The 19,991-nt window shown below is 37.6% G+C and overlaps 1 protein-coding gene across 1 annotated transcript in view; it reads right to left on the reverse strand.

Moving 5' to 3' along the window:
• Nucleotides 1–19,991, reverse strand: part of LOC118006383 (potassium/sodium hyperpolarization-activated cyclic nucleotide-gated channel 1-like) — a 359,980-nt gene that overhangs the window by 103,587 nt on the left and 236,402 nt on the right. Inside the window, exon 4 of the mRNA XM_034999004.1 lies at nucleotides 14,693–14,911. Coding sequence (XP_034854895.1) covers nucleotides 14,693–14,911 — 219 coding nt within the window. The remainder of the gene's footprint in view (nucleotides 1–14,692; nucleotides 14,912–19,991) is intronic.

Consider the following 19,991-nt stretch of genomic DNA (forward strand, 5'->3'; position numbering starts at 1 on the left):
CCTGAGCCGAAGGCAGTCGCTTAACCAACTGAGCCACCCAGGCGCCCCGAAAATTCAAATATTTCTAAAAATTAAGTCAATAGATCAATCAAAGAAGAAGAATGGTAGAAAATGCAACTCTACTTTAGAGCTATTACAAGAAGCTGTCAGATGAGCTATAAATGATAAATGTAAATGGAAAAGAATTAAATGAAGTATTGCTGAGAACCAATTTTTACCACTTTGTACAGTCCTGAAACCATGAATACTAACAATAAAGATATGGGAAATTTTAGCCTATCACATAGAATATTGTTACAGAAAGTATCACTGAGTGAAAAGGGATACCATATCTCCCAGTGGGATATATTAAAATACAAAGATTGGTCAAAAATCAGTGGTATGAGAGATTTAGAATTGGCAAAATTCTATTTTTCACTTTTGTTAAATTAACAGCCTCAAACTCCCTCCCTTTACCTGTCCTGATCTTTATTACAGTACTTAGTTAATGTAAGAAAATTTTTTCTCAGCTGAAAATGTAAAGTATCATCATTCTGCCAGGAGCCTGATTTGTTAGCAGCTCAAGTGGCCACATGAAGCTAACCCAAGGGCTACTGCACTGCTGTTTTTCTAGGAGAAAATCTCGAAGATAGTCCCAGTCGTAGGATCTCCTTGGCCTGAGAACATTTGGCAGTACTACCACTTTAACATACCAGAGTACGTAAAATTCAGCTCCTGGGAAGCAAAAATATATGGTATAGCGGAATTGGAAATCTTTCTGACTAATTAAGGAACCATGTGGGAGTTGTGCTCATGGCATTCTCATTTGTAAAGGAAGGAAGAAAGCTTTTACGAATAAGGAAGAAAAGCAAGTGAAACATTTTGCTGAATGCACATGGATTTTAGAGCTACATCTCCCCCCCAAAATGTTCCCAATCAAAATGAAGGCATCAAGCCATTTTTAATTTAAGCATTGGGTCAATTTGACATTCCAAGGTCCAGATCATTATAACTTCAAAGCCTCTTAGCTTTTCTGAAGACAAATACTATCATAGCTTACAAAATCAATCAAATTAGTAGCTCAACTGACTAAATTTCTTGATAATGAAGATAGGTTGAAAAGCAGGATGTAACTGTTCTTCTTTTCTTTTTAACTGAATAATAGAATTACCTACAAACTATGTAGTCACTACTCTCAATTGTTCCTCTTTGCTCTAGTCATAGTTTGTTTTTGTTTTTTTTTAAGACTCAGAATTACATGACAGCAGTGATAAACTCTCCCATCCATCTGTTTGAGACAATGGGTTCCATCATGTCGTAAAGGAGAACACAATCCTGATCAACACAGAAACTAAGAAATTTCGTCAACCCCGATGAAAGACACTTAGATAATATACCTTTCATTTACAGAGAAATAAATCTCAGAATTCCAGAGGGGAAAGCATATTGAAAATTAAGTTTTTATGTATGTTTAAGCTAAATACGTACGTATAATACATAAGCAAGTACTTGCTATAACATGTGAGGCAATATCTTTATGTTTATATACAAGTAAATAAATAACATAACAAATATTTTTTAAAGATGTGCCCATGTATACTCAAGTGGCAGCATTCAGAAAAGTTCAAATTATGAACTGTTAGTCCTATTTATGTTAGAATAAAGGCCGGACTATAAACATTCTAAATCCTCACTGTCCCATCTGAGTACTATTGGGTCCTCAGCATCATAATACTGAGGTTTCTATGTACAAGGCTGAATGACACAATAGCTGAGAAACAGGTGTTCCCACTATGGTGCTTATACTCTCCTGACAGATAAAATATACACAATAAATAGATTACTATAGGTTGAGATGATCAGACAAGATGTCACAGCCCTCCAAAGGGAAAGGCAGAACCTATGTAAACAGTGAAAGGGGTAAAAATATATAAAAGGGTAGGATGAAGGGTGTAGCAAGTCACACTCATTTGGTTTGTTGAGAGAACAATAATTATTTGGCTGGAAATGAGGTTTGGTTGAGAGATCTGTAAGAGTTTAAAAGTTGATTTGGCATCATTCTTCCTCTACTCAAATTATTTTTGAAGGGCATATTACCAAGAAAATGTCTATATTAACCATAATAACTTTATCTAGCTGATGTGAAATCTGCTTTATTGCAAATGAGATTTGAGTGGATTGAAAATGAGAGCAGGTCTTGGTGCTTAGCTTTTTGTCTCTGGTCATACCATTAGCTTACACAAATTTGGAAGATTAGACTGATTAGAAAAGAAAAAAAAAAAGATTTCTATGGAATAAGAAATGTGACAGTCCTGATTATAGTTCTTCATTTACGAGGAAAGAATAAGGATCTATGTATTTTTAACTAAAACCAAGAAAAAACATTTGCCTGGAATGACTAGATTTAGAATATTATGTTTTAGGTATGATTACACAAAACTATATAATGTGATGTAGTTTCATACAGGATTACTTAAAACTCACTTCTATGACTGAGAGACTACTTATATTAAACCGTACCTTCTTTTTCCAAAGGGCCTTTAATGAGCATCATATAAACTCTTGCAGAGATGAAGAAAATTTTATCATTGTTCTTTTGGATAAATTTAGCTTTTAAATTTCTTATTATTAAATTGAGAATATGACATTTAAAAAATTTTATAGAACATAATCAATATTGGAAGCCTGGAGTAGCACTGGCTCACTGCCTTGTGCTCTACCATTAGAAAGCACAGTCTATTTAAAAAAATCATTCCTGTACCTGTCTTGGATTTATACACTCTGCTTCCTGGATTCAGGAAGCTATTTAGTGTATAAAGGTATTTCAATTTGATAATTCCCTCATATAATTAAAGTGATTCTTTGGTCATATTCAAACTTCACATTAAAAATCTTTCATGGCTTTCTGCTCACGGATGCTGCCGAGTAAGCATCATTAAAGTCTCCTCTCCCACTGTTGCCATGTCTAAGTCAGAGTCTCCCCAAAAGCCTGAATACCTGTGGAAGCTCTTCATCGGAGGGTTTAAAACAACCGATGAGAGTCTCAGGAGCCATTTTGAATAATGGAGAGTGCTTGCAGACTGTGTGGTAATGAGAGATCCAAACACCAAGAGCTCCAGAGGCTTTGGGTTTGTCATGTATGCCACTGTGGAGGAGGTGGAGGTAGCCATGAATGCCAGGCCACACAAGGTGGATGGAAGAGTTGTGGAACCAAAGAGGGCTGCTCAAGAGAAGATCCTCAAAGACCTGGTGCCCATTTAACTGTGAAAAAGATTTTTGTTGGTGGCATGAAAGGAGACACTGAAGAACATCATCTAAGATATTATTTTTAACCGTACGGGAAAATTGAAGTGATTGAAATCATGATTGACCGAGGCAGTGGCACAAAGAGAGGCTTTATTTTTGTAACATTTGATGACCACGACTCTGTACACAAGACTGTCATTCAAAGATGCCACACTGTGAATGGCCACAATTGTGAGGTAAGGAAAGCCCTATGCAAGAGAAAGCAAGAGATGGGTAGTGCTTCATCCGACCAAAGAGGTCGAAGTGGTTCCAGAAACTTTGGTGGTGGTCATGGAGGTTTTGAGGGGAATGACAACTTTGGTTGTGGAGGAAACTTCAGTGGGTGAGGGGGCTTTGACGGCTTATTGAGGTGGTGGCAGATATGGTGGCAGTGGGGATGCCTATAATGGATTTGGTAATGATGGAAGCAGCTCTGGAGCACCTCTGGAGGTGGCAGAAGCTATAATGATTTTGGCAATTACAACAATCAATCTTCAAATTTTGGAGCCATGAAAGGAGGAAATTTTTGGAGGCAGAGGCTCTGGCTCCCATGGTGGTGGAGGCCAATACTTTGCCAAACCAGGAAACCAAGGTGGCTGTGGTGGTTCCAGCAGCTGCAGGAGCTACGGCAGCGGCAGAAGGTTCTAATCACTGCCAGGAAACAAAGCTTAGCAAGAGAGGAGAGCCAGAGAAGTGACAGGGAAGCTACAGGTTACAATAGATTTGTGAACTCGGCCAAGCACAGTGGTGGCAGGGCCTAGCTGCTACAAAGAAGACATGTTTTAGACAGCACTCATGTGTATGGGCAAAGAACTCAAGGACTGTATTTGTGACTAATTGTATAACAGGTTATTTTAGTTTCTGTTCTGTGGAAAGTGTAAAGCATCCCAACAAAGGGTTTTAATGCAGATTTTTTTTTTTTTGCACCCATGCTGTTGACCGCTAAATGTAATAGTCTTTGCTGAATAAATGTGTCTTTAAAAAAAAATCTTTCATGTACATCAAGTATACCAAGGTGAGTGGGAAATTTCTTATTCTAAATTCATACTATGTATTGTGTTAAAATTCTTGCTTATTACAGAGGGAAAACTGCACACCTAAAAGTTGCTATTACCATAATTATACGACAGGAAAGAGAATGACAAGTCTAAAAATAGTAGTAGGTTCCCCAGGGCTGCCCAAGTAGAAGAACTAAGTTGCAGTAGTATAAAGACATAGGATGATCAAAAACAGTTTCACTTCCTGAAGATGAGATGAACTGCAGACATATCTAGAAAGGAGAGGAACCACCCAAGGTCAGTTAAAAAAATGGAATACTCACTTTGGGGAGTTTGTCTAGAAAGATGTTTTCCAAAGTGCACGCTAATCAATTAAAATACATGGGGGTTTGGCATGAAGGGCAAACACAATAAGTTAAATGTTCAGGGTGCATACACTTATCCAAAGAAACCACACTTTGATACATTTTTTCAATCAACATTTCCAAACTTACTTGGCCAGGGAACAATTATATATACCATTGGCCCTTGAAATAAAGTGGGGGTTAAGGGTGCTGACCCCCTAGCACAGTCGAAAATCTGCATATAACTCTGACTCCGCTAGAACTTAACTACTAACAGCCTATATAAAGTGGTCTCTTGTATACTGGTTTACAATTGTAAATGGTGATCCAAGGATCACGACTCCTGGAGGTATCAAAGCTCCACAGAGGTGGAGAGGGTAGAGTGAGAATTTTCCTGATGGGATTAGTGAGCAGATTTCTTCAGAGAGAGTGACTCTTCTGCTATGAGCCCCTTACCCAGCCCCCTATACCTTCTAACACTTGACCTGGGGTACAGCTTCAAGAAAATCACTTGGGGATCTCTGAACTAAGGTCACATAATTGGGAGGCATGGATCTGGGGTTTGAATCACATATGAGAACACATAAATAACTTGTGGACAGGGTCTGATGCTTGCCAAGGAAGGCTAGACACAGGCTCCTCATTGCTTTGGTGGTGGAGGCAGCTGAGTACTAAGGGATGGGTTAAGAGAGGGATGCAGGGGTGCCTCTCTGTGGACCAGATCTGAGCCATACAGCGGAGCCAGTGTTACATCTTGGGTCCTGTCCAAGAGTACCACCTGGCCGAGCAAGAAGCCCAGTGCCGAAAGAGATTGGAGATAACTACTCAATTTACAGGACCTCATCTAGGGAAGTGCAGGAGAGAGACTCGATGGGTGTTACCAGAAGAGCCCAAAGGATCTCATAAAGGAAGCGTCAGGCTTAATCATCTGCCATATCCACCAAAGGACACTAGTAGCAGGTGATTAAAACTTCCTCTTCCCTTCCTTTTCCTCCCTCCTTGTGTCTTCTCCCTGATGACAAACAGCAGCTCGTCATAGGCTTATGACAGGAGAGAGAAGAGAGCCTATGGAATATATCTACTTTCTTCATTTCTGGCTTCTCGCCCCAAAAAGTTCTGGGGGAGGGATTTTATTTGTTCAGAAAAGATGACCTTCTCTAAATAAACTTAAAGTGACAACTGAAAACAAAAAATATGATTGCTTTTGGCTATTTCTGAAGTTGAGCTTACTCAGTCTACCAGTTATAGAAAGTTTGAAGCTTGCTAGTAATCCAGAGCAGAGCATCAGGAGAGGCACATTTTAAATGCCACCTGTCTCACATTATAAAGTCTCCATATCTGACAGAAGGGGAAAATATGGCTGTCTGAAATGTCATAGAACACAAAACATGATGACCCATGAAATCAGCAACATACATTGTGATTCAAGTCAGAGTTTAATCTGCAATGCTACACTGTGAAGATCACTGTAATTTTTTCATTAAGACAGATGATGATGATGATGATGATGATGATGATGATGATGATACTCTAGCCCTGTCAGATTATTATCATTGGTAAATTGTTTAGGTAAGGATCTCATAATCAGAGGACCAACTGTTACTGCTTAGGATGATAGAACAACTTCAGGTTGGGAGACCCCAAATGAACAGATGTTCCCTAGGAAGGCAGAATTAAATGACTCAGATTCCAGACATACACAGTGGGCCAGATGACTTGCAGGAGACAAATGCAGTAGACTAGATTAGATCAATACTTTCACTGGAGCCCAGCAGTATGGTGAGTGATGGAGAGACAATAGAGTGTTATGTCTAGGTGTGAATTCTGGGTCCGATTAGGTGGGTTGAACACCAGTGCATTCTGAATGGCTACTATAAAATATACTGGCACTCTCACTTCTTTTACATAAAAAATATGTTATTAATGGGTATATGGAAGTGAAAACAATATCAATGTTAATTTTATAGTCATCCATGGCAGATGGTTCCAATACACCTAAAGGTAAATATTAACTACAAAAGAAAAGCAGTTCCTCAAAAAGTTAAACATGGAATTATTATATGACCCAGCAATTCCACTCTTACGCACATATCTAAAAGAAATGAAAACAGGGCGCCTGGGTGGCTCAGATGGTTAAGCGTCTGCCTTCGGCTCAGTTCATGATCTCAGGGTCCTGGGATCAAGTCCCGCATCGGGCTCCCTGCAGCTTGGGAGCCTGCTTCTCCCTCTGCCTTTCTCTCTCACTCTGTCTCTCATGAATAAATAAATAAAATCTTTAAAAAAATAAAAAATAAAAAAAATAAAAGAAATGAAAACAGATACTCAAATTATACTTCTACTCAAATGTTAAGAGCAGCTCTATTCCTGATAGCCAAAGGAGGAAACAACTCAAACATCCATCAACTGATGAATGGATAAACAAAATGCAATATATCCATACAATGGGATATTAATGAGCCAAAAAAAGTAATTAAGCACTGACATGATACAATTTGGATGAACCTTGAAAACACTTGAAAGGTCATATACTGTATAACTGCATTTATATGAAACATCCAGAATAAGGAAATCCATATACATATATATACACTTATAATCAGCTCTTTCTGATTAGAGTGCTCCATATGTCAGAAAGTAAAAGATTACCTCAGTATGCTTGCCTTCTGTTAAAGCCCTTTGTAATATCAAGAACATGATGACTTGAAATATTGCAGGCATCATAGTATCTTTGCTTATAAAAGCCTATGACTGCATAGTTGAATAAATTGGATCTCCAAGTTATACCTGGCTTATAAAGCAGGTTTTTTTTTTTTAAAGATTTTATTTATTTATTCATGAGAGATAGAGAGAGAGAGAGAGGCAGAGGCAGAGGGAGAAGCAGGCTCCCCGTGGAGCAGGGAGCCCGATGCGGGACTCGATCCCAGGACCCTGGGATCATGACCTGAGCTGAAGGCAGACGCTTAACCGACTGAGCCACCCAGGCGTCCCTAAAGCAGGTTTAAGAACATAAAAACAGTGAATTCACTTATTACGCAATACAATGGTAAGAAATGCAACACTGGAAATTGAAGATGTGTTTGTTTTTAAGAAAAATATGTACCAATGATACAGACAAAAAACAGATGGGAAAAGAGCTTTTTTTTTTTTTTTTTTAAAGCAATGTCAGGGGGAGGAGCAAGATGGCAGAGGAGTAGGAGACCTAAATTTTGCCTGGTCCCAGGAATTCAGGTAGATAGGGATCAAACCATCTGAATACCTACGAACTCAACAGGAGATTGAAGAAAAGAATAGCAGCAACTCTCTGAACAGAAAAGCGACCACTTTCTGGAAGGTAGGACGTGCAGAGAAGTGAATCTGAGGCCATATTCAGGAAGCTAGATGGTGGGGGGAGGGAGCCTCCGTCATCTGCTACCGGCAAGTGATAGAGCAGCAGATCACAAAATAGGAACTTTTAGAAGTCAGCTCTACTGAAGGACGTTGCTCCAGTGGCTAAGTGGGGGGTGGAACCCTCGCTGGGACAGTGTGGTCTCAGGACCCTCGGGGTCACAGAAAGCCTGGGGGTGCCTGAGTGCAGCACAGCTCCCAGGTATCGGAGCGGGGAAGCCGGCTGCAGAGGCGGAGCCCAGGCGCGGGCTCTCAGCTCGGGGTGGCCATAAACCGTGATCCACGGCACAGTCGGGCCACTGCTCCTCCAGCAGGGACCCAACGAGCGTCAGATCCAGGGAGACTGCCCTTCCTCCTCTGGGAGGAATGGCATGGGAGTGCACTGCAGGGATCTGCTGGGTTTGGAGACTCTACACGAGGTTGTGGGCCAAAGGTAGAAACACTCGGTCAAGGGCCGGGTGAGCACAGAGTGCAGCCGGAGACCGGGGAGACGGGAGTGACTGACTGCTTTTCTCTGGGGGTCCACTGAGGAGCGGGGCCCCGAGTTCTTGGCTCCTCCAGGGTGGAGATTGGGAGGTTGCCATTTCACTCTCATCCTCCAAAGCTGTGCAGAAAGCATGCAGGGAACAAAAGCTCCTGAGAGCAAAACCCAGCAGATTACTTAGCCCGACCGGGCAAGGGCCGGGCAATTCCACCTCCGGCAAAGACATTTGGGAACCATGGCAACAGGCCCCTCCCCCAGAAGGTCAGAAGAACAGCCAGCCAAGACCAAGTTTACTGATCGATGAGAACAGCAGAACTCCAGCACTAGGGGAATACAGCACATAGAATTCATGGCTTTTTTCTCCCTGATTCTTTAGTCTTCCAAAGTTAATTTTTTAATTTTTTTTTGAATTTTTCTTTTCTCCCCTTTTTAACCATCTTAGCAATGACTTTTTAAAAAATCTTTTTTATTTTTCATTTTTAGAATCATATTCTGTCCCTTCATAGTAGTTAACCTTATTTTTGGTGTATATTAAGTTACTCTCTTTAAAATTTTGGGATACAGTTTCTTCTAACAGACCAAAATAGACCCTAAATCTCTAGTGTATGGCTAAAAGTAACATAGATCAGAAAGGAACACAGACAATATACAGTAACAATCACCTTACAGGCAATACAATGGCACTAAATTCATATCTTTCAATAGGAATCCTGAATGTAAATGGGCTAAATTCCCCAATCAAAAGACACAGGCTATCAGATTGGATAAAAAAACAAGACCCATCAATATGCTGTCTGCAAGAGACTCATTTTAGACCCAAAGACGCTCCCAGATTGAAAGTGAGGAGGTGGAAAACCATTTACCATGCTAATGGACACCAAAAGAAAGCTGGGGTGGCAATCCTTATATCAGACAAATTAGATTTTAAACCAAAGACTGTACTAAGAGATGAGGAAGGACACTATATCCTACTTAAAGGGTCTATCCAACAAGAAGATCTAACAATTGTAAATATCTATGCCCCTAACATAGGGGCAGCCAATTATATAAACCAATTAATAACAAAAGCAAAGAAACACATCAACAACAATACAATAATAGTGGGGGACTTTAACACCCCCCTCACTGAAATGGACAGATCATCTAAGCAAAAGATCAACAAGGAAATAAAGACTTTAAATGACACACTGGACCAAATGGACTTCACAGATCTATTCAGAACATTCCATCCCAAAGCAACAGAATACACATTCTTCTCTAGTGCCCATGGAACATTCTCCAGAATAGATCACATCCTAGGTCACAAATCAGGTCTCAACCAGTACCAAAAGATTGGGATCATTCCCTGCCTATTTTCAGACCACAATGCTTTGAAACTAGAACTCAATCACAAGAGGAAAGTCAGAAAGAACTCAAATACATGGAGGCTAAAGAGCATCCTACTAAAGAATGAATGGGTCAACCAGGAAATTAAAGAAGAATTAAAAAAATTCATGGAAACAAATGAAAATGAAAACACAACTGTTCAAAATCTTTGGGATGCAGAAAGGCAGTCCAAAGAGGAAAGTATATAGCAATACAAGCCTTTATCAAGAAACAAGAAAGGTCTCAAATACACAACCTAACCGTACACCTAAAGGAGCTGGAGAAAGAACAGCAAATAAAGCCTAAACCCAGCAGAAGAAAAATAATAAAGATCAGAGCAGAAATCAATGAAATAGAAACCAAAAGAATGGTAGAACAGATCAATGAAACTAGGAGCTGGTTCTTTGAAAGAATTAATAAGATTGATAAACCCCTGGCCAGACTTATCAAAAAGAAAAGAGAAATGACCCAAATAAATGAAATCATGAATGAAAGAGGAGAGATCACAACCAACACCAAGGAAATACAAACAATTATAAGAACATATTATGAGCAACTATATGCCAGCAAATTAGATAATCTGGAAGAAATGGATGCATTCCTAAAGATGTATCAACTACCAAAACTGAACCAGGAAGAAATAGAAAACCTGAACAGACCTATAACCACTAAGGAAATTGAAGCAGTCATCAAAAATCTCCCAACAAACAAAAGCCCAAGGCCAGATGGCTTCCCAGGGGAATTCTACCCAACATTTAGAGAAGAATAAATACCTATTCTTCTGAAACTGTTCCAAAAAATAGAAATGGAAGGAAAACTTCCAAACTCGTTTTATGAGGCCACATTACCTTGATCCCCAAAACAAAGACCCCATCAAAAAGGAGAATTACAGACCAATATCCTTGATGAACATGGATGCAAAAATTCTCACCAAAATATTAGCCACTAGGATCCAACAGTACATTAAAAGAATTATTCACCACGACCAAGTGGGATTTATCTCTGGGCTGCAAGGTTGGTTCAACATCCACAAATCAATCAATGTGATACAATACATTAATAAAAGAAAGAACAAGAACCATATGATCCTCTCAATAGATGCAGAAAAAGCATTTGACAAAGCACAGCATCCTTTCTTGATCAAAAGTCTTCAGAGTATAGGGATAGACGGTACATACCTCAGTATCGTAAAAGCCATCTATGAAAAACCCACAGCGAATATCATCCTCAATGGGGAAAAACTGAGAGCTTTCCCCCTAAGGTCAGGAACACGGCAGGGATGTCCACTATCACCACTGCTATTCAATATACTATTAGAAGTCCTAGCCACAGCAATCAGACAACAAGAAGAAATAAAAGGCATCCAAATCGGCAAAGAAGAAGTCAAACTCTCACTCTTTGAAGATGATATGATACTTTATGTGGAAAAACCCCAAAGACTCCACCCCAAAACTGCTAGAACTCATACAGGAATTCAGTAAAATGGCAGGATATAAAATCAATGCACAGAAATCAGTGGCATTCCTATACACCAACAACAAGACAGAAGAAAGAGAAATTAAGGAGTCTATTCCATTTACAATTGCACCCAAAAGCATAAGATACCTCGGAATAAATCTAACCAAAGAGGCAAAGAATCTGTACTCAGAAAACTATAAAATACTCATGAAAGAAATTGGGGAAGACACAAAGAAATGGAAAAAAGTTCCATGCTCATGGATTGGAAGAACAAATATGGTGAAGATGTCAATGCTACCTAGAGCAATCTACTCATTCAATGCAATCTCCATCAAAATACCCTCCACTTTTTTCAAAGAAATGGAACAAACAATCCTAAAATTTGTATGGAACCAGAAAAGACCTTGAATAGCCAGAGGAATGTTGAAAAAGAAAAGCGAAGCTGGTGGCATCACAATTCTGGACTTCAAGCTCCATTACAAAGCTATAATCATCAAGACAGTATGGTACTGGCACAAAAACAGACACATAGATCAATGGAACAGAATAGAGAGCCCAGAAATGGACCCTCAACTCTATGGTCAACTAATCTTCGACAAAGCAGGAAAGAATGTCCAATGGAAAAAAGACAGTCTCTTCAACAAATGGTGTTGGTAAAATTGGACAGCCACATGCAGAAGAATGAAACTGGACCATTTCCTTACAGCACACACAAAAATAGACTCAAAATGGATGAAAGACCTAAATGTGAGTCAGGAATCCATCAAAATTCTAAAGGAGAACACAGGCAGCAACCTCTTCGACCTCAGCTGCAGCAACTGCTTCCTAGAAACATCACCAAAGGCAAGGGAAGGAAGGGCAAAAATGAACTATTGGGACTTCATCAAGATAAAAAGCTTTTGCACAGCAAAAGAAACAGTCAACAAAACCAAAAGACAACCAACAGAATGGGAGAAGATATTTGCAAATGACATATCAGATAAAGGGCTAGTATTCAAAATCTATAAAGTACTTCTTAAACTCAACACCCAAAGAACAAATGATAAGAAATGGGCAGAAGACATGAACAGACATTTTTCCAAATAAGACATCCAAATGGCCCACAGACACATGAAAAAGTGTTCAACATCGATTGGCATCAGGGAAATCCAAATCAAAACCTCAATGAGATACCACCTCACACCAGTCAGAATGGCTAAAATTTACAAGTCAGGAAATGACAGATGTTGGCGGGGATGCAGAGAAAGGGGAACCCTCCTACACTGTTGATAGGAATGCAAGCTGGTGCAGCCACTCTGGAAAACAGTATGGAGATTCCTCAAAAAGTTGAAAATAGAGCTACCCTTCGATCCAGCAATTGTACTACTGGGTATTTACCCCAAAGATACAAATGTAGTGATCCAAAGGGGTACATGCCTCCGCAACGTCCACAATAGCCAAACTATGGAAAGAGCTAAGATGTCCATTGATAGATGAATGGATAAAGAAGATATGGTGTATATATATATATACAATGGAATATTATGCAGCCATCAAAAGGAATGAAATCTTGCCATTTGCAATGACATGGATGGAACTAGAGGGTATTATGCTAAGCGAAATAAGTCAATCAGAGAAAGACATGTATCATATGGACTCACTGATATGAGGAATTCTTAATCTCAGGAAACAAACTGAGGGTTGCTGGAGTGGTGGGGGGTGGGAGGGATGGGTTGGGCTGGGTGATGGACATTGAAGAGGGTATGTGCTATGGTGAGCGCTGTGAATGGTATATTCAAGAGTGTAAGACTATTGAATCACAGACCTGTACCTCTGAAACAAATAATACATTATATGTTAAAAAAAAAAGAAGAAGATAGCAGGAGGGGGAAAATGAAGCGGGGGAAATCGGAGGGGTAGACGAACCATGAGAGACGATGGACTCTGAGAAACAAACTGAGGGTTCTAGAGGGGAGGGGTGTGGGGGGATGGGTTAGCCTGGTGATGGGTATTAAAGAGGGCACGTTCTGCATGGAGCACTGGGTGTTACGCACAAACAATGAATCATGGAACACTACATCCAAAACTAATGATGGGGATTAACATAACATAATAAAATTTTTTTTAAAAAGGCAATGTCAACTGGAAGAGAAAAAACAGTATATAATAGAAACATATACCTTGTTGTAGTCTTATCTTAAATCCCCATAAAGTGAGCCCAACTTCCTTTGAGTATATAATTTTCAGTCAAAGTCAACATTGTATAAAGTCTCCTCTCTTACTGTGTGCTTTGTTCTTTCTAATTTAATTGAAGGCTTTATTTTAAAATGTACCTCGAAGCAATTTTGGTGGTTCATCTTTTCATTACTTTGGTAATAAAATACTAACTTGCTCATTGCAATAGTTGGTGGCAGTGTAATTACATCAAGGTAAATAAAGAATCTGGGTTCCTTTTCTCCTATTGCGTGATTATAGTGTTGAAAACTTCTGTAAATAAAGCAACAACTGAAACAATCTTTGGCTATTTTGTAGGTATTTATGAGTCTAGCCTGTTATCACTCACTCGGAGAAGTGTTCTAGAACTATTTTAATCATTAGTTTCAGACATCCTCTTTGGCAAGGTGTACAACTAAATTTCTACATTATAAATCCTTCCTTCAGTTATGAAATATTCTTATTTATCTGTCGGAAAGTTAATGATGTTTGGTCAAATATACATGTACTGTCTGATTACCCAGGGTTTAGCCCCAGACAAAATAACTCCGCATATGAAAAAAGAATCCAATGAATATATCATTGCATATATTTACTTTTTCTCTCTGTTTTGAGAATAGTTTAGAGCAGCAATCATTTTAATTAAACACGTCATGCATAAGAACGCATGACAGCAGCTGTTAATATGCATTTTTAAGACTAGAGGGTGTGATGACTTATCTAGATAGAAGAGAAACATATGTTCAGCAAAGCATATGGATTTTAATATAAATTATGATTATAATGCAGAGAAACACAGAGGGACATGCGCAATGGCTGCCTAGTTCCATTGAATCTCTAACATATTTTCCTAACATATACTAGAGAAGGCTGCATATTATTTTACCTGTTGAAATATGATAGAACATGATCGATGGTAATACTTTAAATCAGCTTCATGTATTCTCAAACACATAACTATTTTTTCTGTGAATGTAAATTCAGATTTTTTAAAAAAGGGCTATTCAGGAAAGAAATGGGAAACAAATGACAGCTATGACAAGCATCTTGAAGAAACCGCAAAATATCAAAGAGTGTGTTTTCCTGCTTTATACATTTTATTTCATTATATTTTTGATAGAATGATAGTTTAGTTACCTTGAACACTATTAGTTAGATTTGCAAACTAGCTGGTTGAAGATATTAGCAATAAAACAAATTACCTTCTCTTGATACTGCCTCCTGGAGGAATCCAAAGACTGGATTAAAGCTGTGGCATGGCCGACAAACATGGCATAGCAAGTGGCCCCAACGATCATGCTCAGCATGGTAATCCAGAGGTCCGACATGCTGACTGGGGCCTGGGCTCCATACCCGATGCACAGCATGTGACTCATAGCTTTGAAGAGTGCATATGAATACTGCTTTCCCCACGAGTCATTCTGGAACCAAAGAGAAAAAAGAAAACAGGCTGAGCCATCACAATTGTGGAATAAAAAGTGAATGTGACCTGTACAGAAAAACATTAGAGAATGAGTATGGAGAAACATCCTTGTAACAGAACATTTACACAGATACTTCTTCATCACTACTCAAATGACTTGATGTTTTTCAAGGCTTGCCTACCACTAGGAAACAGAAATAATCTACTGTTAATATATGTGCATCCCAAACATCAGTTTTAGGTTTGTTGTTTTTAAAACAAAAATTTCTTTTGGGACAGTGGTGTGACTGTCATATAAAAATGCCAAGAATGAATGCTGATGGGCTCATTCCAAAGTTTCTAGGCAATCTAGTCATTTTCTAGCAATGTATTTGCAAGCTGAGAAACGTTGCAGGTAAATGTGAAGCCAATGAGCCTAAGTATAAGAATTTTTATCAAAACTACGATGTTTAGATTTTAGAAAATCCAAATCGAAATATTTGCATAGTCCTTAATTCTATATTTCTTAAATGAAAAATAAACATATTTTGGAAACGCAGTTCTGATAAATGGAAAGACTTCCTTGAAGCTCTCTCTCAGAGTAATGTAAGTGAGAATTCAAATGTCAGGACTGATGATGGATGAATCTTGTTGGCTTTTTATAAAATAATATAATAAAATAAAATAAACAAAATAATATCTTGGCAAACCCTCTAGACAAAAAGAAGCTGACTTCTGAGAATAGTTATTGCATGCAATTTCTGAGTCCTTTCAAAAATTTATTCCAAGCTCAATTCTACAAAAATAAGCTATTCAATAGATCTACCCTTTGATAAAACTTAAAGGATTCTTAGGATCAGTTTGTATCAAACCTCATGGCCCAAGACTTTCATAATTTATAAGGCCCTGTGCAAAATGAAAATTTGGGGCCCTTTCATTCAAAATGTAGGGGAAAAAAGTGCTGTTAAAGATAATAATACATAATTTTTTCCCTTTAAAAATATTTTATTACTTATAATAGTAATAGTGGTAGATGAGTAACAACAGAAATTTATAAATTTCAAAGAATAACATTTTGTGTCAATTATATATAATACAATAAATAGAAAAACTGTATTATTGTGGTATATTGATTGATCATATAATTTTTCTGGCTTAATTTTCTGCAGACCTAATTCATTCCTTAGGTCTTCAAAATTGATACATTTAGCAATTTCATTTTCAATTATATAATTGTAAGTTACATCATTTGTTTTGGCTAATGCAAGATTATAAATAATTTCTGATAGTTTTTGAGAAATTTTAAAGAAGATCTTTCTGTTGATGCAACTATTACTAGGGCTATTAAGAGTATTTTATACATTGGGACAACATTGAGATAAATTTGACTTAACATACAAATTTTAGTACATTTGGAGCTGATGATTCTAATGGAACAATTTTTCAATGAAGATTTCACTGTTCATACAAATTAGTTTCATGAATGTGATTTTTTAATTAAACTTTTTATTTTAAGATAACTGTAGATTAACATGCAAATTATAAGAAATAATAGAGAACCCATGCACCTTTTATCCCAAATGGTAACATCCTGAGGATGTTGTACAATGTTACAACCAGGAAATTGACATGGGTACAATCCACTGATCTCATTCATATTTTACCAATTTACTGGTACTCATTTGGGTGTGTAGTTAGTTTTATCACATGTATAAGTTTATGTATTCATCACCACAGTGAAGATACAGAACAATTCCATCACAACAAAGATCCTTTACACTGTATATTGAATTTAATGTTGAATGTAAATGTATGCATTGACATTTTAATATTTCCTCTGACATTTCCTGTAACTTGCTGAGGTTGTGCACGAAACCAAAAGTAGTTTCATGATTTGCCTATAATCCAAAATGCCTATTTATGTATTTTATTCCTTTATTTTCTCTTACAAGGAAAATTTAATTAAAAATTGTCTTCTTTGTTAATCATTGGCTCATTTAAAGTTTCATACGAAAATAGTGTTATTTTTTCATCAAATGTGATGATCTTTAAATTTAATCTGTATTTCTAGGCTGGTGGATATTTGCTTTGCAATGTTGCAGGAGTTTTCAAAACTGGACATTATAAACCGTGAAGAATTCTAGTAATACCCTGATATGCTATACAATATTATAAGTATTATAATATATTATAATATTATATTATAAAATAATATAATATTATTATAATTATAAAATATATATTATATTATATTGTTATGCAATATCCATGTGTCCTCCCTGTTTTGTAATAATTTATTGACGAAGTTTACCATCAGAGGTCCCCAAGTATTATCTTGGAATTGAGGCAGAAAATTCAATATCTGTGTAGATACTGCAGGGACAGGATCCTGGGACTGAGAGTCAGCTGCTCTCTCACCAAGATTCCTGTCCCTGCTGGCCTGGGGAAGTCACTCCTGCCCCCCACAGTCACTGCTGTTGCTTTGGGGGTTGCTGTGGCCACTGGCGTTCTGGCCCAGTTCTGGCTCAGGCACACGGGGGACACAGCATTTCAGACTGCTGAGGCATGCATTTGTGCCGCCCCTGGCTGTCAGGCCAAGTGCTTGGCTTCTGTGTTGCCTACTGTGCCTACAGGCCTAAACCTGTGTGTGCAGAGTGGCTGCTCACGTTCATGCCCCACTGTCCCAGGGGACTTCACTTACAAAACATAACTTCACGGATAAAATTACTAGGAATGTGAAGATGGCAGCAGCTGAGCTTTATAACAAGCACAGGGTCCTCCTGGAAGTGGGTCCCTCTGCAACTATGAGTTCATATCCCATACCCATGAAGCCATCTCTGCCTTTGTCAAACGAACTCTTAAATTATCAGGAAATTGTAGGTTATTTTAAAATATATTGAATATACATAGATCTTTTTGTTCATATTTCAACAGGGTTTTCCAAAATCAAATTTATAGATTTAAAAATAGGACATGATAAAGTTTAAAAGCCCCAACCTCATAAGCTTTGGAACTGCATATGGCTGTGAACAAGAAATAACCAGCCCCACTTGGTTGGAAGAGTTAATTTTCTTAAACTGAAATTCACTGTTATGTATAAAATAAGGTCATGTTGCCCCATCTATCTATCCATCCATCCATCCATATATACACACACACGTGTAAAAATGAGATTCAGTTTTAAGAAAAGAAAATTACTCATATATTATATTATACTATGCAGATAGTATAATGAACCCATGAACAAGTTTTCATTTTGATGAATAAACAAAATTCGTTCCTTACACTTTTTTTCATACACAAAAATATATAACTATTCTCATGAATAAACCTAAAGTTCCCCAAATTCTAGATGTTCCAGGAACAAGGAATGGAGTATTCGATGAACAAAGGAATGTGTTCTATAAAAATCTTGACTGTACATGTTATTTAAAATGACATTAACATTGATGAAATTCAACTCAGTAATATACTGATATACTAAAGATGAATTCACTGCAAACCACATTGCAAAATAAACAAAGGCTTTAATTCCTAAGATCTTTTCAAAGAATGGATAGAAAGAAAATAAGCTTGGCTTGTTTCTGACTGGCTTTCAATCTCTTCTGGGCTCCCTCAGAACTCTAATCCCCCTGTCATGGTGACTTCCGTCCAGTACATGATAATCTTCTCATGTGCCTGGCATCTACTCATAGATTAGGACGTGGGCCATGTCTCATTGATCATGTTAGACTCTAAACTGCATGATTCAGTGGCGACACTAAATATTTTTAGGTGAAAACACTGTTGTTGAAAAAAAGGGTGAATAAATAAATTTTGACTGTGCTGTTAAATCTAGTGCAAGATTCCCTTCCTTATACAGGGGCATAGTCATGTTGCTTCGGCAACTTGATGGACTTAGACATAATGGGAATAATTCAAAAGTCCAATGTGGTGTCCAGTGGAGGCTGCACTTTAATTTTTTGTATTGCTTATTCCTTTGTTTTTGAGGGGAAGCAGTATGTGAAGCTGGAGAAGGAAGTTTCAATTTCCCAAAGGAATGCAGTTATGTAACAGCCAAACTATTTTGTATAAGAATGTGTGTTTATGTTCATTTTCATTTATCTCCTTAGGCACACACAAAACACACACACACACACACATCTTGGCCTTTCTTTCTACAAAAATGGATCATATCATATATACTTCTCTGCATATAGCTTTTATCACAGGAAAATTCCTCCAAATAATCTAGTGTTCACATAACTATGTAATAACCCATTGTTGATTATGTCATAATTTTCCCATTTTTCTATTATTTTCCAGTGTTTGCCACTACAGACTATTCTGTAATAAACAATTTTGTACATATAACCTTTATCTCTATCAAATATATTCTCAGAAGTGTGTTTATTGGGTCAAAGAATAAAGTTTTCAATTTGATTTTAAAATATGTTGACAGACTATTTCAAGGCTGTAACTTCTCCAAAACCAAGTAAAAATACACTTCATCATCTATTCTAGTGAGAAATAGTAATCCACTGTTACTTTTATTTACATTTCTCTGACTAGGGAATTTGAGAAAGTTTTCATGTACTTATTAATCAACTGAACTTTCTCATTTCTGAGAATTTCTGGTGAAATTCTTTTTTTATTTTTTATCAATTTGTAATACATATCTGAAGGCTGGATATCAATTCTTTAACTATTTGCTTTAAATATCTATTCCTAATTTACTCTTTGCCTATTGATTTTTTAATGATATAATTTGCCACATATTTTAATTATTTTTTTAAAGATTTTTATTTTAGAGAGAGAACATATGTGAGTCGGGGAGGGGGAGAGGGAGAGAGAGAATCTTCAAGCAAACCACCCCGCCAAGCATGAAGCCCACCATGGGGTGATCCCAGGACCCTGAGATAATGACCCAAGCTGAACCGAGAGTTGGACACTCAACCAACTGAGCCACCCAGGCGCCCCAACATTTTGATTATTTTATGTACGAAAATAAATCTGTAATTTCACCGTGAGCTGCTGAATCTTCTGTAATAGTTAAAAAGATCTCCCTAAATCTGAGATTATATATATGTAAGTATTTTGGAGATTATGTTATTTTTATA

This window comes from Mirounga leonina, unplaced genomic scaffold (genome assembly GCF_011800145.1).
Source record: "Mirounga leonina isolate KUSES-001 unplaced genomic scaffold, KU_Mleo_1.0 Mir_96, whole genome shotgun sequence".
In the NCBI taxonomy this organism is placed as follows: Eukaryota; Metazoa; Chordata; class Mammalia; order Carnivora; family Phocidae; genus Mirounga; species Mirounga leonina.